This window comes from Coturnix japonica, chromosome Z (genome assembly GCF_001577835.2).
Source record: "Coturnix japonica isolate 7356 chromosome Z, Coturnix japonica 2.1, whole genome shotgun sequence".
Taxonomy (NCBI): Eukaryota; Metazoa; Chordata; class Aves; order Galliformes; family Phasianidae; genus Coturnix; species Coturnix japonica.
Window position 1 is genome coordinate 719,286 of NC_029547.1, and position 20,310 is coordinate 739,595.

Here is a 20,310-nt window from a genome sequence, read left to right on the forward strand (position 1 = left end):
TTCTGCTGTCAGATGCATTCAGCCTGCTTCTTTGTAAAAAGTTTAAAAGTGTGGGCAATGCATGGGCATGCACAGTAGGAATACAGACCAAATTCTTCTTGCTCTGGTTCTACGCTGTACCCCTTTCTTATGTCCTCCTTCAGGATATGATGAAACTCAGTCACTAGGAAGCTACAAAAGCTTCTCTTTAAAACAGTGAGTAGGAATGTGCAAGTGTAGAGTCTTGCACATGGAAATGAATAACTGCAGGTATCAGTACATGACCATCTGGAGGGGAGCTCTGTGGGGAAGTTGTATGCCCAGTTGTATGTCCTGTGGCCAAGAAGGCTAATGGGATCCTGAAATGCATTAAGAGGAGCATGGCCAGCAGGTCAAGGGAGGTGATCCTCTACTCTGCCCTGGTCAGGCCTCACCTGGAGTACTGTGTCCAGTTCTGGGCTTCCCGGTACTAAAAAGACAGGGATGTTGTGGCAAGATGCTGTCAGAGGGCCATGAAGAAGATAAAGGGCCTGGAGCATCTCCCTTAGTAGATGTTACACATCAGTATGCAAAGGAACATCTTCACGGTGAGGGTGACAGAGCACTGGCACAGGCTGCCCAGAGAGGTTGTGGAGTCTCCTTCTCCAGAGATGTTCAAGACCTATCTGGACAACTACCTGTGCAGCCTGCTGCAGGGAGCCAAGGGCTCGGACTCATTCATCTCTGGAGATCCCATCCAACCCCTACAATTCTGTGACTGTGATTCTGTGAATAAGACTAACAAGCTGACTGACATACTGATCTCTGTCCTTTTTTTTGGATAGCCAGAGAAAAGAAGCCATGGGCTTAAAATTATTGTTAAAACAATGTTGGAGTTTTTCAGATGAGCTACTATAGCAATGCATTGCTGCCATTTCATCCAGTTGAGGCATCTGCTCTTCGCTAAACTAGGAGCAGCAGATTTGTTGACTGAAGTTTGATTGAGCTATATGATAATTCTGTGCACCCAAAGTGTACCCAAAGTGTACCACAGTCGGCTTGGCAGAGAGGAGGGGAGTCATTGTCATATTGTTGAGGCTGGATTGTGCTTCTAAGAGGCAAGAGTTTGTCTCTGGGGGATGCTCAGCAGAAGTATGCTATCTTGTATATGCTGGTTGGTGGAGGAGAACTAAAAGCAAATGATATTACTGACTCGGGTCTGTACTAAACTGTGCCTGCAAAAAATTGCTCTTGCTTGACCTGTAATCTCTCCACAGTTGAGTTTGCAGACCTTTATGTAGCTGTCTGTCATGTCATATTCTGGGTGTTAGTGCATAGATAGCTAAGGTACCTTGTGTGGAGGAGAACAAGCCAATAAGACATTTGCCAAAACCTCTCTGAAAGGCAGGGATAGTCTGTCATGCTGTAAGTTAATCTCTGTGAGGCTTGATGGAATGAACTACGCCTGCTTTAAAGAGGGCTGGATAGCTTAGAAAGAAAGAAGTTGGAACCAGGAGAAAGCAAAGGAAAAGGTATTTGAAGAGAGTTTAAGTCTTTTTGAACTATTAAAAAAGAAGTAGTAGGCCTTAACAGTTGCAGTGAGTTCATTTAAATATTCAGGGTGTGATACACTTGAAATCAAAGTACGTGTTAGTATCTACTCATTTGTTTTAGTGAACCAAGAAAACCTTTTAACGTTGCTTTAGGATGGGGTTGTTTAATAAAGATCTTTATGTCTGTCGTACTGCCAGAGCATCCTATCCCTTGGGTCATTTCTGTCCCTTCCCTTTGCTTGGTTTCTGAACTTGTGGGAAATAAATGAAATTCCAAGAGTTTTCTCCCAGTTTCTGAAGGAAGAATATGATATACAATTTGTGGTATTAATGTCTAATCTTGGTGTGCTATGATGATTGAAAGGAGAGCAAAGAGATATTTCCCCTCTCCAAACTGACCTCTCACTGCAGTGGTTTACCCTTCAGTCTGACTGTGAGTAATTGAGGCAGAGTTTTCAGAAATGATTGAAAATGCTTACTGACACCTAAACTAAGACCATAACAATTGGATTATACTTAATGTTCTGAGTACTTAATGTGCTCTGCATATTGCAAGGTCTGGTCGGTTTGCATTCCTTGAGGGTAGGACTTGAACTTCTTGTAGCCCAAGGAAAATGGAAGAAGAGTCAGTGTATCTTCATTGTCATTCAGAAAATTGAGTCAGAAGGTTTTCTTTTTAAGCTATGACATTTTTAGTGTTCATGGGAAGTAGCTATACGATACTGGGTGAATGGCAGGAAAATAAATGAAACAGTGAAGAAGATGTGAGTCAGTTTTCTTAGAACTTGGTTGTAGCAGCTCCAAGGAGTACAAGATGCCAATCGTCCAGATTATTTGTTTTCCTCAAGTATTTCAAGAGATGTCAATGATGCAAATCAGGAGAGATTATAAAGAATAAAAGCGCACATCTTCTGTCCCTTGAATTGACATTATAAACTTCCTGTATGCCTTGTTTAACGTTGGTGATTGTGATGCACAAGGCTACTTAAAATGTTCCCTTTGACTCAGAAAAACAGCAGAGGAAGTATTAGATGAGAAATTTGAAGTATCAATCTCCAGAGCTAGGCTGTAGGTGGAAGTTGTTTTTAGGAGAAGATAGGCAAGGAATTTTCAAGTCCTGTGCCTAGGCTGGGGTAGCACCCAGTGTTGTCAGCTGTTTCAGAATCAGGTTGTGTATGCAGATGCTAACAGAGCCCACTTCCCTGCTTGACAAAGACCACACAATTTCCATACGTTTCAGTCTGTTGATCACTTGTGTTTCTGCTTAAGTTTTAACCTGCTGATCAATCTGATACGATTTCTTCCTCAAGCACTTTCTGTTAGGACAGAATTGTGATGTGTGACTAAACTGTTAAATGGGAGGGCTGGGGGAAGCAAAGAAAATTCCTGGCGTGACACAGTAAGAAGGCTTGGAGCAAATTACAGTCCTGAGCTGGGATGTTTGCGATCTCTTTGGAGCTATTTTTGCATGCAGTTTCTGTTTACTTCACATTATTCTGGAAGATTGTTTGCCCAATGAACTGAAATGCTGCCACTGTACCAGGCTATGCTTCCAGCTTTTGCAAAGCACATTCATTAAAGGATAATGAAGAAACCTACCTTCTCCCAAAATAAGGAAAGACGCCAACTCTAAACAAAATCAAGTCTAGTATGAGTACCTATTTTGTATGTGATTCTTAGTTTCAGAGAGTAATGGGAAGGTACTGAAGTGGTTTTGTATCTTTCACTGTTTCTGTGTTTTCCTATAACTGGTGTTGCAGCAACTATTCACTAGCATGTGTTATTACCTGTGGTCCCACTGTGTTGCATGCATGCATGCACCATCCACAATAAGGAAGAAAAAATCATTAGACTGAAGCGCTGTCACCTCAGCACTGCTGAGCACCTTGCCCAGAGGCGCATGCATTCTTTGTCAGCACCATGAGGTTCAACTTTCTGTTCTGCAGATGACTTTTTTTTTGCTCCCCCCTCCCCCTTCTTCTTCCTATGACCTTGGTTATAGCAGCAGATCTGTTGTGAGGGTTGTGCTGTAATTAGATCTCTGTACTGGTCTAGGTTAAGAAAACAACTGGATCGTATCAGACTGCTATCAGAATTTCACTCACACTATTTCCTGGCAGTTAAAATCTGAAGTGGAAAATTTTACCTTGCACATGGGTAAAAAGAAAACCCCCGCCCTGTGATCTACAGGAGCAAAAGCCATAGAGGAAACCTATGTTGTCTAATAAGCTGCATGAGCAATAGTTGAAAAATGCGGCGTGTTGTAGTTCAACCAGCTCTTACTGTACTGAACCCTCCCTCAGGCTGTGCTTTCTCTTGTAGCTGAAGCTTAACAATTTAAATTATCCGGAATGAGCAAAGCTCCAAAATGTTTACTTTGGGAATACACTTCCCACAAAGAGTGTGTGGTGCCACTGAAAGGGCTGTTAGCTTTAGTGTGTAGGGAATAAGAGGTAATGAAGGTTTCCTGACATTAAAACACTTGGGGGTGCAGGGTTGGACTGATCTCCAGAGGTCCTTTCCAACCACTGCAATTCTGTGGTTCAAGCATGGATTTGTGTAATGAAATACAATTTTGAGTGCCTTAAAGTTATCTAAGTGAAACTGTGAGTATACACAGAAAACTGGAGTTATTTTCAAGTATATTTAATGACAGAAACTTTGTTTAGAGGACAACTTAAGTTCTCAGTTGTATATCTTAATAACATTCTTACATGTAAATTCTCTTTTAAAGGCATAAAGATTGTTGTACAGCCAGACTCTCAAGCAGTGCTCTGTGGCCAGGTTGTCAAGCTGTGCTGTTGGGCGACAGGACACCCATTTGTACATTACCAGTGGTTCAAACAGAAAAAAGAGGTAAAAGACGATAGAGAATGTATATGGATGTATGTATATAATTTTTTTTAATTGTTGGAAATCAGTAAGTAACAGTTCTACAGACTGAACTGTGATGCTGCTACTGCTGAATTGGAATTTCTCTCCAAAATTTTTCTTTTTCAAGGCTATTCCTCTCAATTATGTAAAGAAAAGTTTGTTTCATCTATTAATAAAGTTATAAGTTGAATATATGCTCCATGCTGACCGTACCAATGTGCTAAAGCAGTAAGGTGGTTCAGTATGTTTGAAGCACTATATCCTCAGGTACTAGTCTTGGAAACTATAAGTTCAGTTGTCTAAGACTTCCATAATGTTTCACACAAGCTACTCAGAAACTGCCAGACTGGAAACAATGCCAGTCACCATTGGTTTTAGACAGATGAAAACTGGTTCAGAAAACTGAGCAATTGAAGACTTGAACTCAGTGATGTTACAGACTTAAATACTGGAATGTATGTGAGCCTGTATCTATGGAGTTCAGGTGGCAGTGCTTTTGTCCGTGTTTCTTGTCTGGTTGCCTTCCTACAATGACTAATTTCAGGAAGAGTTTTTCAACCAGCTTAAAAACTCAGCTGTTTTAGCTGAGGAGGCATATGAGTCATTCCTGGAAGAAAATCCATCACTAAGCTGCTAAATACGTGGAACAAAACTTTCTTATCCAAAAATTTTAAGCAAAGGAGTTGAAACTGGTGTTATGGACACTGAATAGATACTCTAATGCTTGATCCTTGTGGAGATTAACTTAATCTAAATTAAAATATTTCTTGGTTCATGTGTCACTCAGGTTCCCCATGGTAATTCTCCAGAACTGGTTTTGAATCCAGTGAAAGTGAATGATGCTGGGTTTTACATCTGTCGAGTGAACAGTGAATCTTCATTTACATTCAGTCGATGGGCACGACTGGAAGTTTGTGATCTCCAGGGTACAGCTCATGGTGAGTGGTGAGAGCTTTGTATAGTGGGAAACTTCTGTGCGGATTGCACCCTAAAGGCTGTTAACACATTGGGTTAAACTGGGTCTTTTTGGTGTGAATTGCATCTTTGTGAGTTTAGTAAATATGTTAGCTGCATAGTTATTCACATGCACCTATGTAAGACCATATGGATTATGGCACTGGCTTAAAGATGAGTTTACTTACCTGATGGGGTAATCTCCATCTGCAGCATACATGATGAAAGGATGGAAGTGGAAGAAGAGTGAGAAGAATGTAGTAGCAGAAATCCGGTAGGATTATATGCCTACCCACTCAATATTATGTAGCCAGTACTGGAATCTATTGTTAGTTGACTGATCTAGTGCTTGATTTAGAGGTGGACAACCCTGCTTGCGGCAAGAGAGCCACAAGCTCCTTCTCTAAAAATGAGAAAATTTTGCCTTCTGTGTTGTCATTGCTCAAGCTGAAAAGGGAGAACTTTCTTTGTCTTTAAGTACATAGGCTACTCATGAAAAAAGTTCTTTGTTTTTTTTCACTTTTGCTCTCTGAACAAAATCTCTTTCTTATCATTAAACTTGCCCTCTAATTTTGTTCTAATTACCAGACTTCTACACTGACTATTCTACAGTGAAGCAAACAAAATAATGTGATGAAATTCTCATTCCTGTGTGCACACCTGCACACATCCTCAGTCTGTCCCTTGGCAGCCATGCTTCTTTATATCTGCTCTTTTCTCTGAATCCTTTCTGTAATATTTTTCCATTTTGCAGCTGTGCCCATTTGAAATACTACTGGCAGGAATAAATGATGCATAACAGCTTATGAGGTGTGTTTTTGTGCATTCCTGTTTTACTTCAGCTGAAAAAAAAATGGAATGCAGTCGTGACTCATTATTAGCATGCTCCTTACAGACAAGTAAATTAATTTCATTGCTGTTAGCACAGACTGTTCTAGTTTCAGGGAGATGTGCCCATACGTTGTTTATCTCACTTTCTTTCTTTTTTCCCTTGTTTTTTCTTTATTTTTTGAAGGGAGCTTAATTGGTTTGCCTGAAAAGAAACTGTGCATTTGTATTCAACCTCAGCCACAAAACCTGACTGTGGGAGATGCTTTGGTATTAGAATGTGGAGCTGTTGGAAACCCAATTCCTCAATACCAGTGGTACAGAAATGGATTTCCCTTGGCAAATGGAAGCAAAAATGTCTACACAGTAAGTTACCACACAGTGCCATCCTTGGGAGATTAATGTATTACCACCTATAGCTTACCATGTAATGCTCCCTGAAGAAAATAGCTTCTTCATAGCCTTTATAACATCTGTGTAAGTGCACAGCTCTCTTGCTCTGTTACTCAAGTGCTGAGGCTGTTCTTAGGCTCCAGGATGCAGAGTTATAATCCTGAATGTGTTTGTAAGTGGCAGTCGTGGGGTGGAAGTCTACTGTATATTTTGGGTTGCTGACATAACACAAAGGTTAAGTACCAGTAAAAGTTAAAGCGTCTCATTCTATCCCATATTGTAAAGCTCTGTGTAAGATCAGTTATATTTAGTACTTATAGCATCTCAAGCCTGTTGGACAGACTTGCGTTCTTTCTTCAATTCTTGAAAGCATTTCTAGAACACGTAAATGTAGAATAAGGCCATCAGCAGCTGTTGGATTTGTTTGGGCTTTGCTTTTAATTTTTAGTGGGGCTTTTTTGGAGGAGGGGCGTGCTTAAAAGAAACCGATTGTTCTGGGGGCTGGTGGGATGACTTTTTGTTGTGCTCACATAGGTATCTTGTGTGGACGTGGAACATGGGGGAACATACTGGTGTCACGTGTTCAATGACCAGGAAGACCAAGACAGCAAGAAAATAGAGGTCATTATAGGTATGGGATTTGTCAGTTTTATACAGATCAGCTGGTTAATCGATTTCTTCCCTAATATTAGAATTTATTTCTCAGACCTAAGGTTAAGCCAAGCACTTTGCTGCCTGTATTTTTATTTTATCTGTTGGTTAAAATAGCTATGCTTGCTGGCAGCAAAGGCAGTTTTACCATTCTATGAATTATGAAGTGCTTTGAGTTTTTACGGTAGCTAACAGAGATGCTAACACTTTTTGGCCTTGTTACTAGGAACATGGCTTGTCAACAGATGGAGATCTGATTTCTTTATCTTCATGTTTTTTGACAACTGAATAACGGCTTAATCTTTAAGATTTCATTAAGATCTCATTAGTGATATGAACTGTTACGTGGAGTTCTTCATCTGGCAGGGCAGGTGAGATTATTCATAGCAAGTGAAGTAAATGGATAGAACACTGATCAGTGTATGTACGTGTATTTGCAGTAAACCAAACAGGGAAAGATATGTTTCTATAGCTTCCAGATATATCTGAGAATATTACTGCATAATTCATATGAAAGGTTCTTGTTGAGAAATATTACAGTGCTCCAGAATTGTATTAACAGTTACTATAAATATAGCCAGTGCTGAAAGATTTATAGTGCTGTAAAATGAGCCAGATTGGAAGTGAATTTTGACTTCCACTTTGTGTTCTAACTCTCATAACTGAGAGAAATTGTCTTCCAATTCTCCCCTTTCCCCCTCCCTTAAAACACAAGGAAGGAAAGCTATGGCAGTGGAGTGCACAGAAGGTAAAGTAATTCTTTAGTTGTGAATCACTTTTAAAAAATTAGTGATGGGGATGATGGATTGTTGTGTGTTGCTGAAAAGCATACATGGGTTATGAACTTCATTGTGCTTTAATACAGAGCTGGGTGATGGAACATTTCCTTCTGCATGTTCTTCTCTCTTCTTTGCCTTGATATCAAGCTACTTTCTTCTGTAGTATTCAGTGTTGAATACCACACTGTTTTTGTGTCCTGCACTTGATCTTTGTGAAATTTTTTTGGCTGGGCTCAGGAAGCAACATCCCCGCAAGAAAATCTGGGAGTATTTAGGAGCCTGAAAGGCTTTAAAGAGTTGGATAGAGCTCATTCTAGTCAGCTGTTTGTTTCTTCTCTCCTTTGCGTTGCTGCTGTGCTATCAATTGATTACTGAGAACCTCGAAGTTTTTACAGTTTACACAGTGGGAAGATATAAGGTTGCTTGCAGCAGCACCCTACCCCAAGCTTCTCTGTCAACAATGAAAAAAACAATTGCATTTTCAAGACATGGCTGTCTGCTCTTCATTTTCTTGGAATCAAACTGCTGTGCAACCTTTCTTGTTCAAAGCTTACAGAAGCCAATGTTCTCTTTGGCCCGTTTTCTGAAAGTTTGACATTGTGAGTGTAATGTGTACTACAACATACAAGTAGCACAGATTTCAGAATCAATTACTTTCACTATTGAGCTTCTGTAACTGGTTATTCCCTTAAGCCTTAGCATCCTTTCTGGCTTGAGAAGGAGTCTGCAGGAAATGATGGATCCTATGCAGAAGCCTCCTGGCTACCTGCAGTTCAGCCAGCCCTTGAAGCAGAGTATTATCACTAAAACTGCTGGGTCCTGAATTTAAACTAAGGTTAGCTTGGATGCATGCTTGTTCTGCTACTAAGCTACATCAAAACCATTGCTATTTTCATTTTAGTTACCTAGAGCTTCCCTTGTGAGCACACATACCTGCCTTTGTTGGTCAAGAGATCTGCTTCATGCTCCACTGCATAGAGCAGGCATGCTCCGAGGAGGCCCACATAAAGGACTTAGTTTTTCCATAGATTCCAGTATTCTGAATGAAGTTAACTGAAATCTGTGGTAGTTTAGAGTGCTTGAAAATTGTATCTGAAAATTATTTCCCCCTGAATACATATGGCTTTATGAAGAAATACTTCTTGCTCAGGATGTTGCTTTTTTAGCAGTTCTCAAAGGCCTCTTTTTCACATGAGTGATTCTGATGTCTTATTGCTTATTCATTCAAGCTGCTTGCATGCCCATGGGGCTGAGGCATGGCATGTTTCTCCCTTTGTTTCAGCTATATTGTAATGCTGTGTCTTGCACATGTGGTTAATGTAGTTCTCTTCTGCGCATGTGGAATAAGCATATGAAAGTTAGATTTACAGAAATATGAAGCCAAAAGTATTTTTGATTTTTGTCTAGCTTTTGGCTTCTATTAATAACGGCATGACAGTTATATCTTTATTAATGAAATATATATATATCTTTGCTACTTTTTTAAACTTAATTTTATTGGTGTATGTCTCCACAGAAGAGCTAAGTGATCTTCAAAAAACAGGTAAAGTGACATGTTTGAAAAGTTTTAATCTCACATCTTCATTCCACATTACAAACCACACTCACTGAAGCCTAACTGGGTCATATTGTTTGGTTTTCATTACTTGGGTGTATTTATAGCTGGAGATTTGATGGTGGTGGGTACTGTTAAGAACAGTACTGGCTTCAGTAAACTAACCTGAAGATGTACAGTGAAACATAGTCACTATTGGCACTGCAAAATCACACCAATCCTCTCTTTTACACTCTTTGCATACTAACGGTGTTTACTTTTGCAAATACAGAAGAAATTATCTTTTTTTCTCATCAGTGGCTTTGATGGACTTATATTTTAGCGCTCTGATGCTTTTTCAGATTATTAAGGTGAATAGGATGCAAGATATTTCCCCTATCCCCAGGAGACTGAATTCATATATTTCATAAATTCATGTAAATTGGTGTGAGTTAATGTGACTTGAAGCCAGTTTGATATTTACTATAAAAACATAGGTCTGGAGTAGTGCTCACTGAGGGAGTGTCCTTGCAATAGTGCTCCTAAAATTCCAAATCACAAAGTTTCCTGGGTTAGACATCAAAGTTTACTTTTGCCCAGTGTTAATCACTGAATGTTATATCAGTTGTATTGTCATGTGCATGTAACTGAGAGTTATATTTTGTGAGTTGCTGGGCATTTCCATCCCTTTGTGAAGTACAACACAAAAGAATTTTCACATATCAAATTGTCATCCCTGCTAAGCATTCCCCCTTCTTGCATTTCTGCATTTCGCTGTGAGAGGATGAACTGTTCTGGATGTTACTGAAAGTGCTGATGTGCAGTGTGTAAGATTCAAGATTGTACCCTAGGTATCTATTATCTCTAAAAATGTAGGGCTGGCTATTCACAACCTGCTTGAGTGGGTGAGAGATAGCGGGTAAATAACAAAAAACAGTGAAGGAGTAACTTCTTAAACAAGGCAGCAGTGGTGGAGTGTTGGTGTTGGGATGTGCAGTTCAGTTGCTGATGCTGACAGCTGTGACTGCACTCACTAATGATCTATTGTAATCTCTTTCAAGCAGACCTACAAGAACAATTCAGTGACAGACCTTTTGGTAAGTGCTTTTGTAGCTGTGGCTTTTGCCATTGCTTGTGAAATAACTTGTGAAAAACTGTGAAATAGCTGCCACAAGAGAGGCGTCTGTGTGTTTTTGTAGCCCTCTGTAGTGGTTGGTTGCCCTTTCATTAGTAAGCCATGATGAGGGCACCAGTATTTTTAGTGGTTTGGTGGAGTGTCTACAACTTTTAGGCTGTTTCAGATTACTCCTAGAAATCCTATGATTCCATTTGCCAGCAATGCAGTAGGGCAGTAATTTCTAATGAAGAATAGGAGCAACAAACAAAACAGGAAAAATACCTTGCTTTGAATAAATGATTTTTACATCTTAGTGTGGAGTTTTTGAATAAAAGTGAAGCTGCTAGTCTCTAAAGCACTTTTGTCAGTAATGCCTTTCTTTCACTGGCTGCTCTGTTTGTCAGGACATAAGTACTTCTGACTTTAGTAAAATCAGAGGAAAGACCTCAGATAAACCTTAACAAACAGAAGAAAGACTTCTGATGTTTGACCTAAGTAAAGTTTAATTAAAGTTTCTGTTTAAGTAAAAGCTTCTACTTAAACATACAGTGTTTAGAGAGATGCAAATCTAGGAGGTGTAGATAAGAAAGTGATCTTTTTTTTGTGTATGTGTTGTTTTCTTTTGTTGTTTTGGGTTGTTTTTTTTAAGAAACACAAGAAAATTTATTTTGAGGGGCAGGAAGTGTTAGTGGCCATAGCTTTAGCAACTTGCCATGAAAACATTCACGTTCATTATATTCTTGTATGAGGGAACAGTAATGGTGCTGTCATGAAGCGTGAAAGCAATGGCAGACAGCCTCAGAGACTCGACCCATGTCTTGACAGATGGCCCAGCCTTAGCTGCATTGCAGCTCAGGTACGTTGACTGTCAGAACATACTGGAGTGTTTCTTTAGTTTTTGGATGAGAATGAGTTTGGTTGTATAGTTGACACAGGACTTTCAAATATTGTACTTCAAGTGAGGCTGGATGCTATTTTCGCCTTGGAAGAAATTAAATTTAAAGGTGTTGAACCCAGGGAATACATTAAATGTGCTGTGGTTTTACTTTTTTTCCTTCGTTTTTACAGCAACAGACAAGGTAGCTCTGCTAATAGGAAATATGAGCTACTGGAATCACCCCCAGCTCAAGGCCCCAATGGTGGATGTCTATGAACTGACCAATTTGCTAAGACAGTTGGATTTTAAAGTTGTTTCTTTGCTGGATCTTACTGAGTCTGAGATGCGAAATGCAGTGGATGAATTTTTACTTCTACTAGACAGAGGAGTATATGGTGAGAACCTGTGAGATTCTTTGTGAAGTACTTTGGTTTTGTGATATAAAGTACGCAGACATTGGTTATCTGCTTCTGCCAGTTCCAAGTATATAACAACAAAACAAACTTCACTGTACTTAAATGTTACCTTAGTAATCTTTTAAGCAAAAGTGGCCTGTTGTGCCTTTTTTATTAGTGTTGTGGTAAAGTTCTCATAGCCGAGTACTTGCAAATGTGTAATCGAAGAATGCTAATGTATTCTATGGTGCTCACAAGAAACCTCTAAGACACCTTTTTACACGTCTTCTCTGTCCTCCTTCCTTCCCCCTTTCCAGTGTCTGCAAGTTGCTTTTTCCATTAAGGTTAACCTTGGCATATTCATATGTATTTGTGCTGGAAAGGTGGGGAGCAGACTCAAATAGAGCATGCAGTGTATTCTGAGCTTACTTTTGGAACTCTCCTGTTCATCTCCTGTCTTTCTTTCTGCAGACTGGATGTCTGCAGAATACTCTTTTCTTATGGATTTCCATCCTTCTGAAGCTCTTTGGGAGGGGCTGCTATGCTCTTAGTCCTCGCTCACAAGATCTTTAAAGAACAGAGGAAGAGGTGTGCTTTTCTTTGCCTCAACAGTAAGCTGCATTCTCATACCAGGTGTGTTGGGGTAGAGAGGGTGGGGAGGGAGAGCACCTTAAGCCCTCTTCTTTTCCTGCCAAGCATTCAGGTTAAGTAGAAGTCCTTGTTTTGAATTCCATTTCCTTTCAGTTGGCATGATACTGACCTGGCAATCATAGATTTTTTTTCATTAAGTCCTTCACAGGGTGTGAAAAAGCTCTGCTGACCTGAATTTCTTCTTTAAAAAGCAAACTGAAAAATGTTTTTCTTTAGAAAGAAAGTTTATTTCTCTTGTTTATTGTCTTTAAAGGAATAAAATAGAGAAGAATTCATATTACCATTTCTAGAATATATCTCCCATAAGGAAAGGGGTTAACTGAGAAACTGATGAGCTACAGACTTCAGGTTTTTAGTTTCCACAGTTGTGAATAATAATGGACTTTATGACTAGCCAGTCAAGTCTGGTATTATTGCCACTACTGATATGCATTGACTCTTAGATTATTTGGTAAGAAAAAGAATATGTGTGGATAAGCTTGACTTTGAGAGGCAGAAGCTGGTGACTGGTAAAATTTATCCCCTGAGCAAAACAACTTTGTCTCAGATGGAAAAGGCCAAGAGCGGCCTGACTTGAGTTAAAAAATAAAAGTAAATATATACATATATATTGGCTTTGAGGAGCTTGCTGCTGAGTGCCTCTGTCTTTGTCATTATTTTTCTGAAAGCTGACTACATGGCTGTTGAAATAGTATTGTTTAAATTGTAGAATTTTCCGTAGTAATGTCCAGCCAAGACAACGTTATTCAATTCTTCTTTGGAGCACAAGGTCAGATTATTTCTGACTTTTTTCAAGTGGTGTGTTACCTGATGCTCTGTGGAGAACTGGCTGATCTGACATTTGGGCATTTATCTCAGAGCCAAAACTCGCATGACGTGAAGACTAATTATGGCAGTAAGGGTCAGTAGACTTCTGGTAGCGGTTTTCTTGGTTTGTTCCCCAGCAAATAGATGTACTTCTGCAGCTGGCTGAGTTTTTAGATTCTTGCACCCTTTCAGTTCTTTTCCATAAATGTTGACATGCAGTGAGAAAATAAAGTACTGAAAGAAATAAATGAATTTCTCACCAGCACAAGATGAAAAGCTCTTACAAGCTACATTTTTGTTTCTCTTCCAACAAGGTGATATTTCAGAAAGGAAAGCAGAGAATTCTTTCAGCAACATTTATCAGTAGCTACTTTGATTTAAATGGTCGCTTTATTCTTTCTGGGTAGTGTCAGTTAATGTCTTAAAGCATATAAAAGATGCAGCCAGTCACAAATAGATAATGATTTATGGCATTTTTAGTGGGCATAGCTCCAAACAGAGGCATGGCAGCAACTCCTGTTTAGTCCTTGTTACACATACTCCTGATGCCTAGTGTGACACTGTGTAATTGCTGCTTACTGCCAGGAAAGTGGCATTTCAGACATTGCTGCTTGAGAGCAGGACTTGTAAACAACGTGATGGTGATGGTCTCCTCTCATGTTTTAGTTTATGTTGTGTTAAACGTGACATGCAATTAGCGTTCTGTTCCACAAGGGATAAAGACACAGACCTGTGTGTTTCACAGGCCAAAAATAGTTTGACTTTTTTCTTTAAAGAAAAAAAGCTGCCAGTACCACTTAAATGCTGACGTCTGAAGAACCTGAGCCTACTTAAAATTGTTGTGCCCAAGTGTCTAACGAGGCCCTCCAAATATGTTTATTCTATGTATGCAAAGATTTATTTCTGACCTTGTGCTCAATGTATTAACTGTTGCAGGTACTTAGCAAAGAGGTGCAACACAATCGTTGACTTACGGATGAAAATAAAGTAGTTATTTCTGATATATTTCTATTCTTTGAGGAAAATACGCTGGCAAACTGTGTTCCTGCCCTTTTCCCAGAGCTTCTACAGCAGAAAGGTAGTGAGCATCTCTGTGCATTCAGTTCATGCTGCAGCAGTATGAAGGCTGTGGCATTTGTGCTTATCTGACCTGTGTCTGAGTAGCACCAAACAATCTCGTTTGTGCAAATGTTGAAGAGAACAGCTCTTGGAAAACTGGCAGAGTAAATGGCATTAATCTGTAGTGCATTATAGAGGCGTATGCTAGTATTGCTAGCACAGGCCTATGGGGATGGAGCCAGGATTGCTGCAGTGTGGGTTCATTGGGCTGACAAAAGGCTGAGGGCAGCTGGAGATGAGCAGTTGGCAGTGACTGCATGGGTGCTTTGCAAGCGAAGCTAAACCAGTGAGAGGGCAGGGGGAGTGTGAACAGTTGTTCTGTTTTAACATACTTCCAATTCATTAATCTGGGTGTGATTTGGGCTTGAAAAAGTATTTCAGGGCTAACTTTTTCTGCCTCTCTTTCTGCCTTAGAATAGTTCCATCAGCCGAGCCTTGCAAAAAGGGAAACTTCTTTCAATTGGTCTGATTAAGTACTTAACTTACACTCAGTTATGTAATCTCGAGGATAACCTCAAGGTCAAGATCCAAACTCTGTGGAAGTAAATTTTAGGACATTCCATTTGCTTCAGATCTGGTGCAGAATTATGCCCTTGGCACTTCATTTTTACCTCTTCTGAAACAAATCGTTAAGAATGTTGTCATTAATCCAGTAACACCCATTATCATTTGTGTAGATCTTAATTACACGCTTAAAATTCCATGCACTTTAAACATTTACCTTCTAATTGAATCAGGGTGCTGTCGTTTTCCAAGACCCTGTCAGATGAATAACAGCCAGGCTTTTGAAGTGAAGTCCCTAGCCCTGGAGCTTACCTTGTATGCACTTGCTGGCTGCTTATCTCGACTATGCATGTTTCCCATAAAAAGAAGCTGAGCACTGCTGATTGAATGGAGCAGTTAGCAAGGTCTTGGCATAGTTGTTAATGACTTGAGTGCTTACAAGTAGAAGAGAGCCTAAGGCTCAGTTTGAAGGGATAGAGTTATTTGGTGGTATTCCTTTACAGAGTGGGCAGGGCTGTGTGACACAAGTGCTTTCTTTTGCTGTTGCTACCTGTAATGGAAAAGGAAAGCATGTAGCTTTTCTACCTCCGCAAGCTGAGGAATGATTTTAGTACATTAGGGCAAAGTTTGTTTCTACTGGATATTGGAGTTTTATTACAATACAAATAATTTCACAGCTGCTTTTAGTAAAAATGGAGGCGTAAGAAGACCAGGTCTCCAGTTAACACGAGTGGTATTTCTGCTGACTTGGGTTCAGCAGCAGCACATTCAGCTAGTTGGAGATCTCACCCAATGAAAAGCCTTAGAAAGTGGAACTTGCCATTATTAAGCAAAAATAGCGCTGGGAACAGACCAGAGGAAAAGTCCTTTGCATCGTTCTGGTTTCAACTGGTAACAGCTGGCAAAAGTAATTGATGCTGAGATTGTCTAATTTTACCACAAGTTGTTGCAGTATTAATGTCCAGCATCTCAGTTTATATGCGTAGAATCTGAGCCCTGACTTGTAGTCCCCTTTTTGGAATTAAGAAAAGCTTTTCTTCAATTCCATGATATATTTTCTTTACATAGAACTATTGCACATGTTTTGAAGACTGTAAATCATAAACTACAGTAAACTTGCACTCATCTTTGTAAGGTAATGCCCTGGGTAATTGGCTGTGTTTAGGTAAGTGTGCAAAGAATTTTGTTAATGGACATACAGGAGTCATGACACTGTAAAGAGAGATGATGTCATCAGCTGGAAATGGGCTGTTGGTAGTGCAGGAGCACTGGTGTGCCCTGAAATCCTGCCAGATGTCATCATGGAACAATATTTTCATCCCTATAAAATAGGTCTTTTTTTGTCATCCCCATCCTCTAAATTTGAAAAGCATTTTTATTATGTTAGAGAAGTGTTTCTCTGTTTGTTTGGTTCTTTGTTGTTGTTGTTTTTTACCCCAATTAAATTAATTAGCAGTGGTAATAATAAGATCTAAAGAAACACAAGTTTTAAAAGGGACAGCGCCTTTCACAGGTGTTATCTTTTCTTCAGGGTTATCTTTTTCTACACGTATTGATTCCTACACAAAGCTTTGTGGCTGCACACGTGGGGAAGCTGTTTACAGTTGGCGCAGTTCCTCGTGTCTATCTGTGAGTTATATATAGTGGATAACATTATTTCTGTCAGAGGTCATAACTCTGCATGAAGCACTTGAAGAGCATTTCGCTGTCTTTGTGTGTGATTTATAGAAATTTATCATTCTGTTTTATGAGTGAAAATGTTTTTATTGTTTTCTGCATATTCTAGATTTGACTTTGCCCTTTTTTTCTCCTCCTCCTCTCCTTTGCTTCTTTCCTGTCTTAATATAAGCATATCAGTTCCAGAAACATTGCTTGGAGTAGCTGGAAGGATCTCAAGCTCCCATAGACAGTTAATGTGGGGGCAGAGCATGAAGTTTTTGACCATGTTAAAACTGATGGGAATGTTCCATTGTACTCTTGAGATGGTGCTTTCAGCCCTTTCTGTTTTGCTCTCTCAGGTTTGCTGTACTATGCTGGCCATGGCTATGAAAACTATGGAAACAGTTTCATGGTTCCTATTGATGCTCCAAATCCCTACCGATCTGCAAACTGTCTGTGCGTACAGAACATCCTCAAACTAATGCAGGAAAAAGAGACGGGACTCAACGTGTTCCTGTTGGATATGTGTCGGAAAAGGTGCGATGATCTTGAGGGAATGCTGGACTTCAAGCTGGGGAGGGATCTTTAATCTGGGCTGTGTATTCATTGCATCTAAACATGATTTTATTTCGTGTTTATTTGACAGAAGGGCTCAGGTGGGTACTTTAGAACTCTTTAAGAGGCATGGATCTTGTGCTAGGATGTTTTATCTTTATTTGGGATGTAAATATCAACAGGTTCATCTTTTTTTTTTTTATTTATTTTATTTTTTATTTTTTTATTTGTCTAAACAAATGTGTCAAGAGTATGTTATGCCCCAATAAACTTATACATGAAATTAGCTCTTCAGTCATCACTTCTGAAAATTGATCTCTGTGGGATGTTTCATAACTGAAAATTGCTAGTGCTTTAATGTTTGTAGAGCCTCTGAACTTCACCACTGATGAAATGCCAGTAGAATCACAGAATCACAGAATGGCCCAGCTTGGAAGGGAGCTCAAGGATCACAAAGCTCCAACCCTCCTGCTGCGTGCAGGGCCACCAGCCTCCCCAGGCTGCCCAGGGCCCCATCCAACCTGGCCTTGAACACCTCCAGGGATGGACGGGGCATCCACAGCCTCTCTGGGCAGCTGTTCCAGTACCTCACCACTGTCAGAGTAAAGAACTTCCCCCTGACATCCAACCTAAATCTTCCCTCCTTTAACTTTAAACCATTTCCCCATTCCCCAGTGGCACAGTTCAGCTTCACAGTCTGCTGTGAAATGTGAAAATGCTGCTACATAAGCCTCCTGTTAACTCTTAAGACATGTTCTGTAAAAGAGAATGCATGTAGTTCCTGTTGTAACATAAAATGTCTTGCTATTGGAAGGCATTTTTGCAAAGATTGTAGCTAAACTTGATATTGCTTAATGCATTGTGCCCTTGTGTAACTGATGGGTGATGTTGGACTCTCTTCACACTGTATTTATGAAGAATGCTCATGGTCCTGATTTATTGTCATTAGCTGTCAGGTTTAATTCTAGAATTGTAGGAGAAAAAAAAGGAGTGTTTCTAAACTGCAGTGCTTTAATTTTTTGAACAGCTGTAGTGGTGGTTAATATTATATTAATTCCTAAAATTGTTATTTTTGTGTATTTTGTTGCAGAAATGAATACGATGATACAGTTCTCATCTTAGATGCTCTGAAGGTCACTGCCAACATCGTTTTTGGATATGCCACGTAAGGAAAACTCTCCCGCTATGCCACAGAGATTTTGAAGGCAGAAGGAGGCTGTTGAGATTGTATAGCTAATCTTGTATGGAAAATGCCAGCCATTGTGTTAAGGGACCAGTAATTTACATTGGTACACCCAGACTTCCTTTTTGACTTCTTTCTTTGAATCATTCCACAGTCTGACTGTCCCCATATTTATTGTTCTCATTCGGGTATAAGGCAATGCCAGTGAGAAAACTGCATTCAGCAGAACAGAAACTTCTGGACGGTGTTTTTGTAATGCCTACTTGTAGAAATGTAAGAATCTCTACTAAGTTGCATGTAGTTAAATTTATGGAAAAACACAAGAGAGACTGATCAGTTTTTGGTAGAGCGGCACACAGATTGTCCCATGCTTTTCTTGCTTTCCTTCTCAGTATAAACAACAGCTACATTTGGATTCAAACTATTTGAAGAGTTAACTCCTACAGCAATCTGTATAACCTCTCTGTGTTAGTTTTCAAGTCATGTACAAAAACTATTGAATGGAAATAGTCAGGAGCTTTCGTGAAGTCTAGAAATCTAAGCTTCTCACACAAACAGTTCAGTGTCACCTTTGGTCTGTGGTTTGGTCAGGAGTGAAATCTTCCCAGGATGAGCTGTTTGCAAATGAAAATGAAAAGCAGGTTGTCCTTAGACACAGTCTGGGTTTCAAGTGAGAGGGTTCCTTTCACCTATTCCCATATGTAGTTTTACTCATTTTGTCTTCATGTTGATCCTAATTACACAGTTGCTGCAGTAGTTTTCCTTTTCTTTGCCTCATGTTGGTGGTTTCAGGTGCCAAGGAGCAGAAGCTTTTGAAATTCAGCAGTTGGGTTTGGCCAATGGAATTTTCATGAAGTTCTTGAAGGAGCGTCTGCTGGAAGACAAGAAGATTACAGTGCTGCTTGATGAGGTTGCTGAAGGTGAACTGCAGCTTACTACACTAACCATCTTCTCAGCCTGTCTTTTCGAATACATCTTTGCTTAACTGTGATTCTTATCGTGACAAATGTATTACACTACCTCAAGCTATTTCATGTTTCAGTGCTACAATAATAGCTTTTAACAAGCAACAGGTGCTACCAAAGATCATTACATTATACAGGGATTTGAGCTTCTTTAATATGGTGACAGATTAATTTTATATGCTGCTTTCTAGTGAACCTTCTTCGTTCTGAATCTTCTGCATGGAGCTGTGGATCATATGTCTGTGAAAATTATTCCAGTAATGCTTTTCCTGCTGGTTTCTCACTAGCTGCTGTATTTAGGCTCAGATTCACTCAGCTACCAGTCCTTGAACTTGTTGCTTTGAATCAGACGCCAATATTTTTCCTTTCCTATTATCTGTCTTGTGTCCTGGGGTATTCTGTTAATGTTTTGGGGAGAAAAAAGAAACCCATAATCCACTCATTAAAACATCAATACTGTCTCTTACTTTTATCCCACATTCTCCTCTTGTCAGCCTCTGCATTGAAGAGCAGAATAGATACATAGATACCCACTTATGTTTTGTAATGGCCACACACCAATCAGTTCTTCAACTAGGATAAAATGTTTACAAATTGTACAATGAACAAATATCCCAAAATGTTCTTGCCCTCATCCTTCCCATTTTTCCTAACTGCTGCCTCTTACTGCATAGCCTGTACTGTCAAGTTAGTGTCAAATGCTGTAGATATCCTGACTTCTGACTTATTACTTACCTCATTCTTTAACTAGAGTGGAGAGAAGGGTTGATCCCTCAGAGGGGAGAGCATGAAGGCAGTTTCTGTTGGGACTTAGCATGGAAGTCTGTCCCAACAAGGAGACAGGAGGACAAGAAGGGAGGTAATACAGGTATTTCCTAGGGCAGATATTTCCTAGGAAATGGAATTGTCAGTCTCTAACAGTCCTGAGAGCAGACTGAACAAAATGCAAGCACA

At 39.7% G+C, this 20,310-nt stretch overlaps 1 protein-coding gene across 7 annotated transcripts in view; it reads left to right on the top strand.

Moving 5' to 3' along the window:
* Positions 1-20,310, top strand: part of MALT1 (MALT1 paracaspase) — a 28,380-nt gene that overhangs the window by 2,155 nt on the left and 5,915 nt on the right. For 2 of the 7 annotated variants that reach the window (XM_015848182.2, XM_015848188.2), the window contains exons 3-13: positions 4,246-4,367; positions 5,173-5,323; positions 6,355-6,533; positions 7,095-7,191; positions 7,927-7,959; positions 9,507-9,533; positions 10,586-10,621; positions 11,710-11,913; positions 17,013-17,190; positions 18,299-18,373; positions 19,184-19,311. In XM_015848182.2, the coding sequence (XP_015703668.2) occupies positions 4,246-4,367; positions 5,173-5,323; positions 6,355-6,533; positions 7,095-7,191; positions 7,927-7,959; positions 9,507-9,533; positions 10,586-10,621; positions 11,710-11,913; positions 17,013-17,190; positions 18,299-18,373; positions 19,184-19,311 (1,230 nt within the window). The remainder of the gene's footprint in view (positions 1-4,245; positions 4,368-5,172; positions 5,324-6,354; positions 6,534-7,094; positions 7,192-7,926; positions 7,960-9,506; positions 9,534-10,585; positions 10,622-11,709; positions 11,914-17,012; positions 17,191-18,298; positions 18,374-19,183; positions 19,312-20,310) is intronic. The other 5 variants (XM_015848183.2, XM_015848184.2, XM_015848185.2 and 2 more) reach the window with 5 other exon arrangements.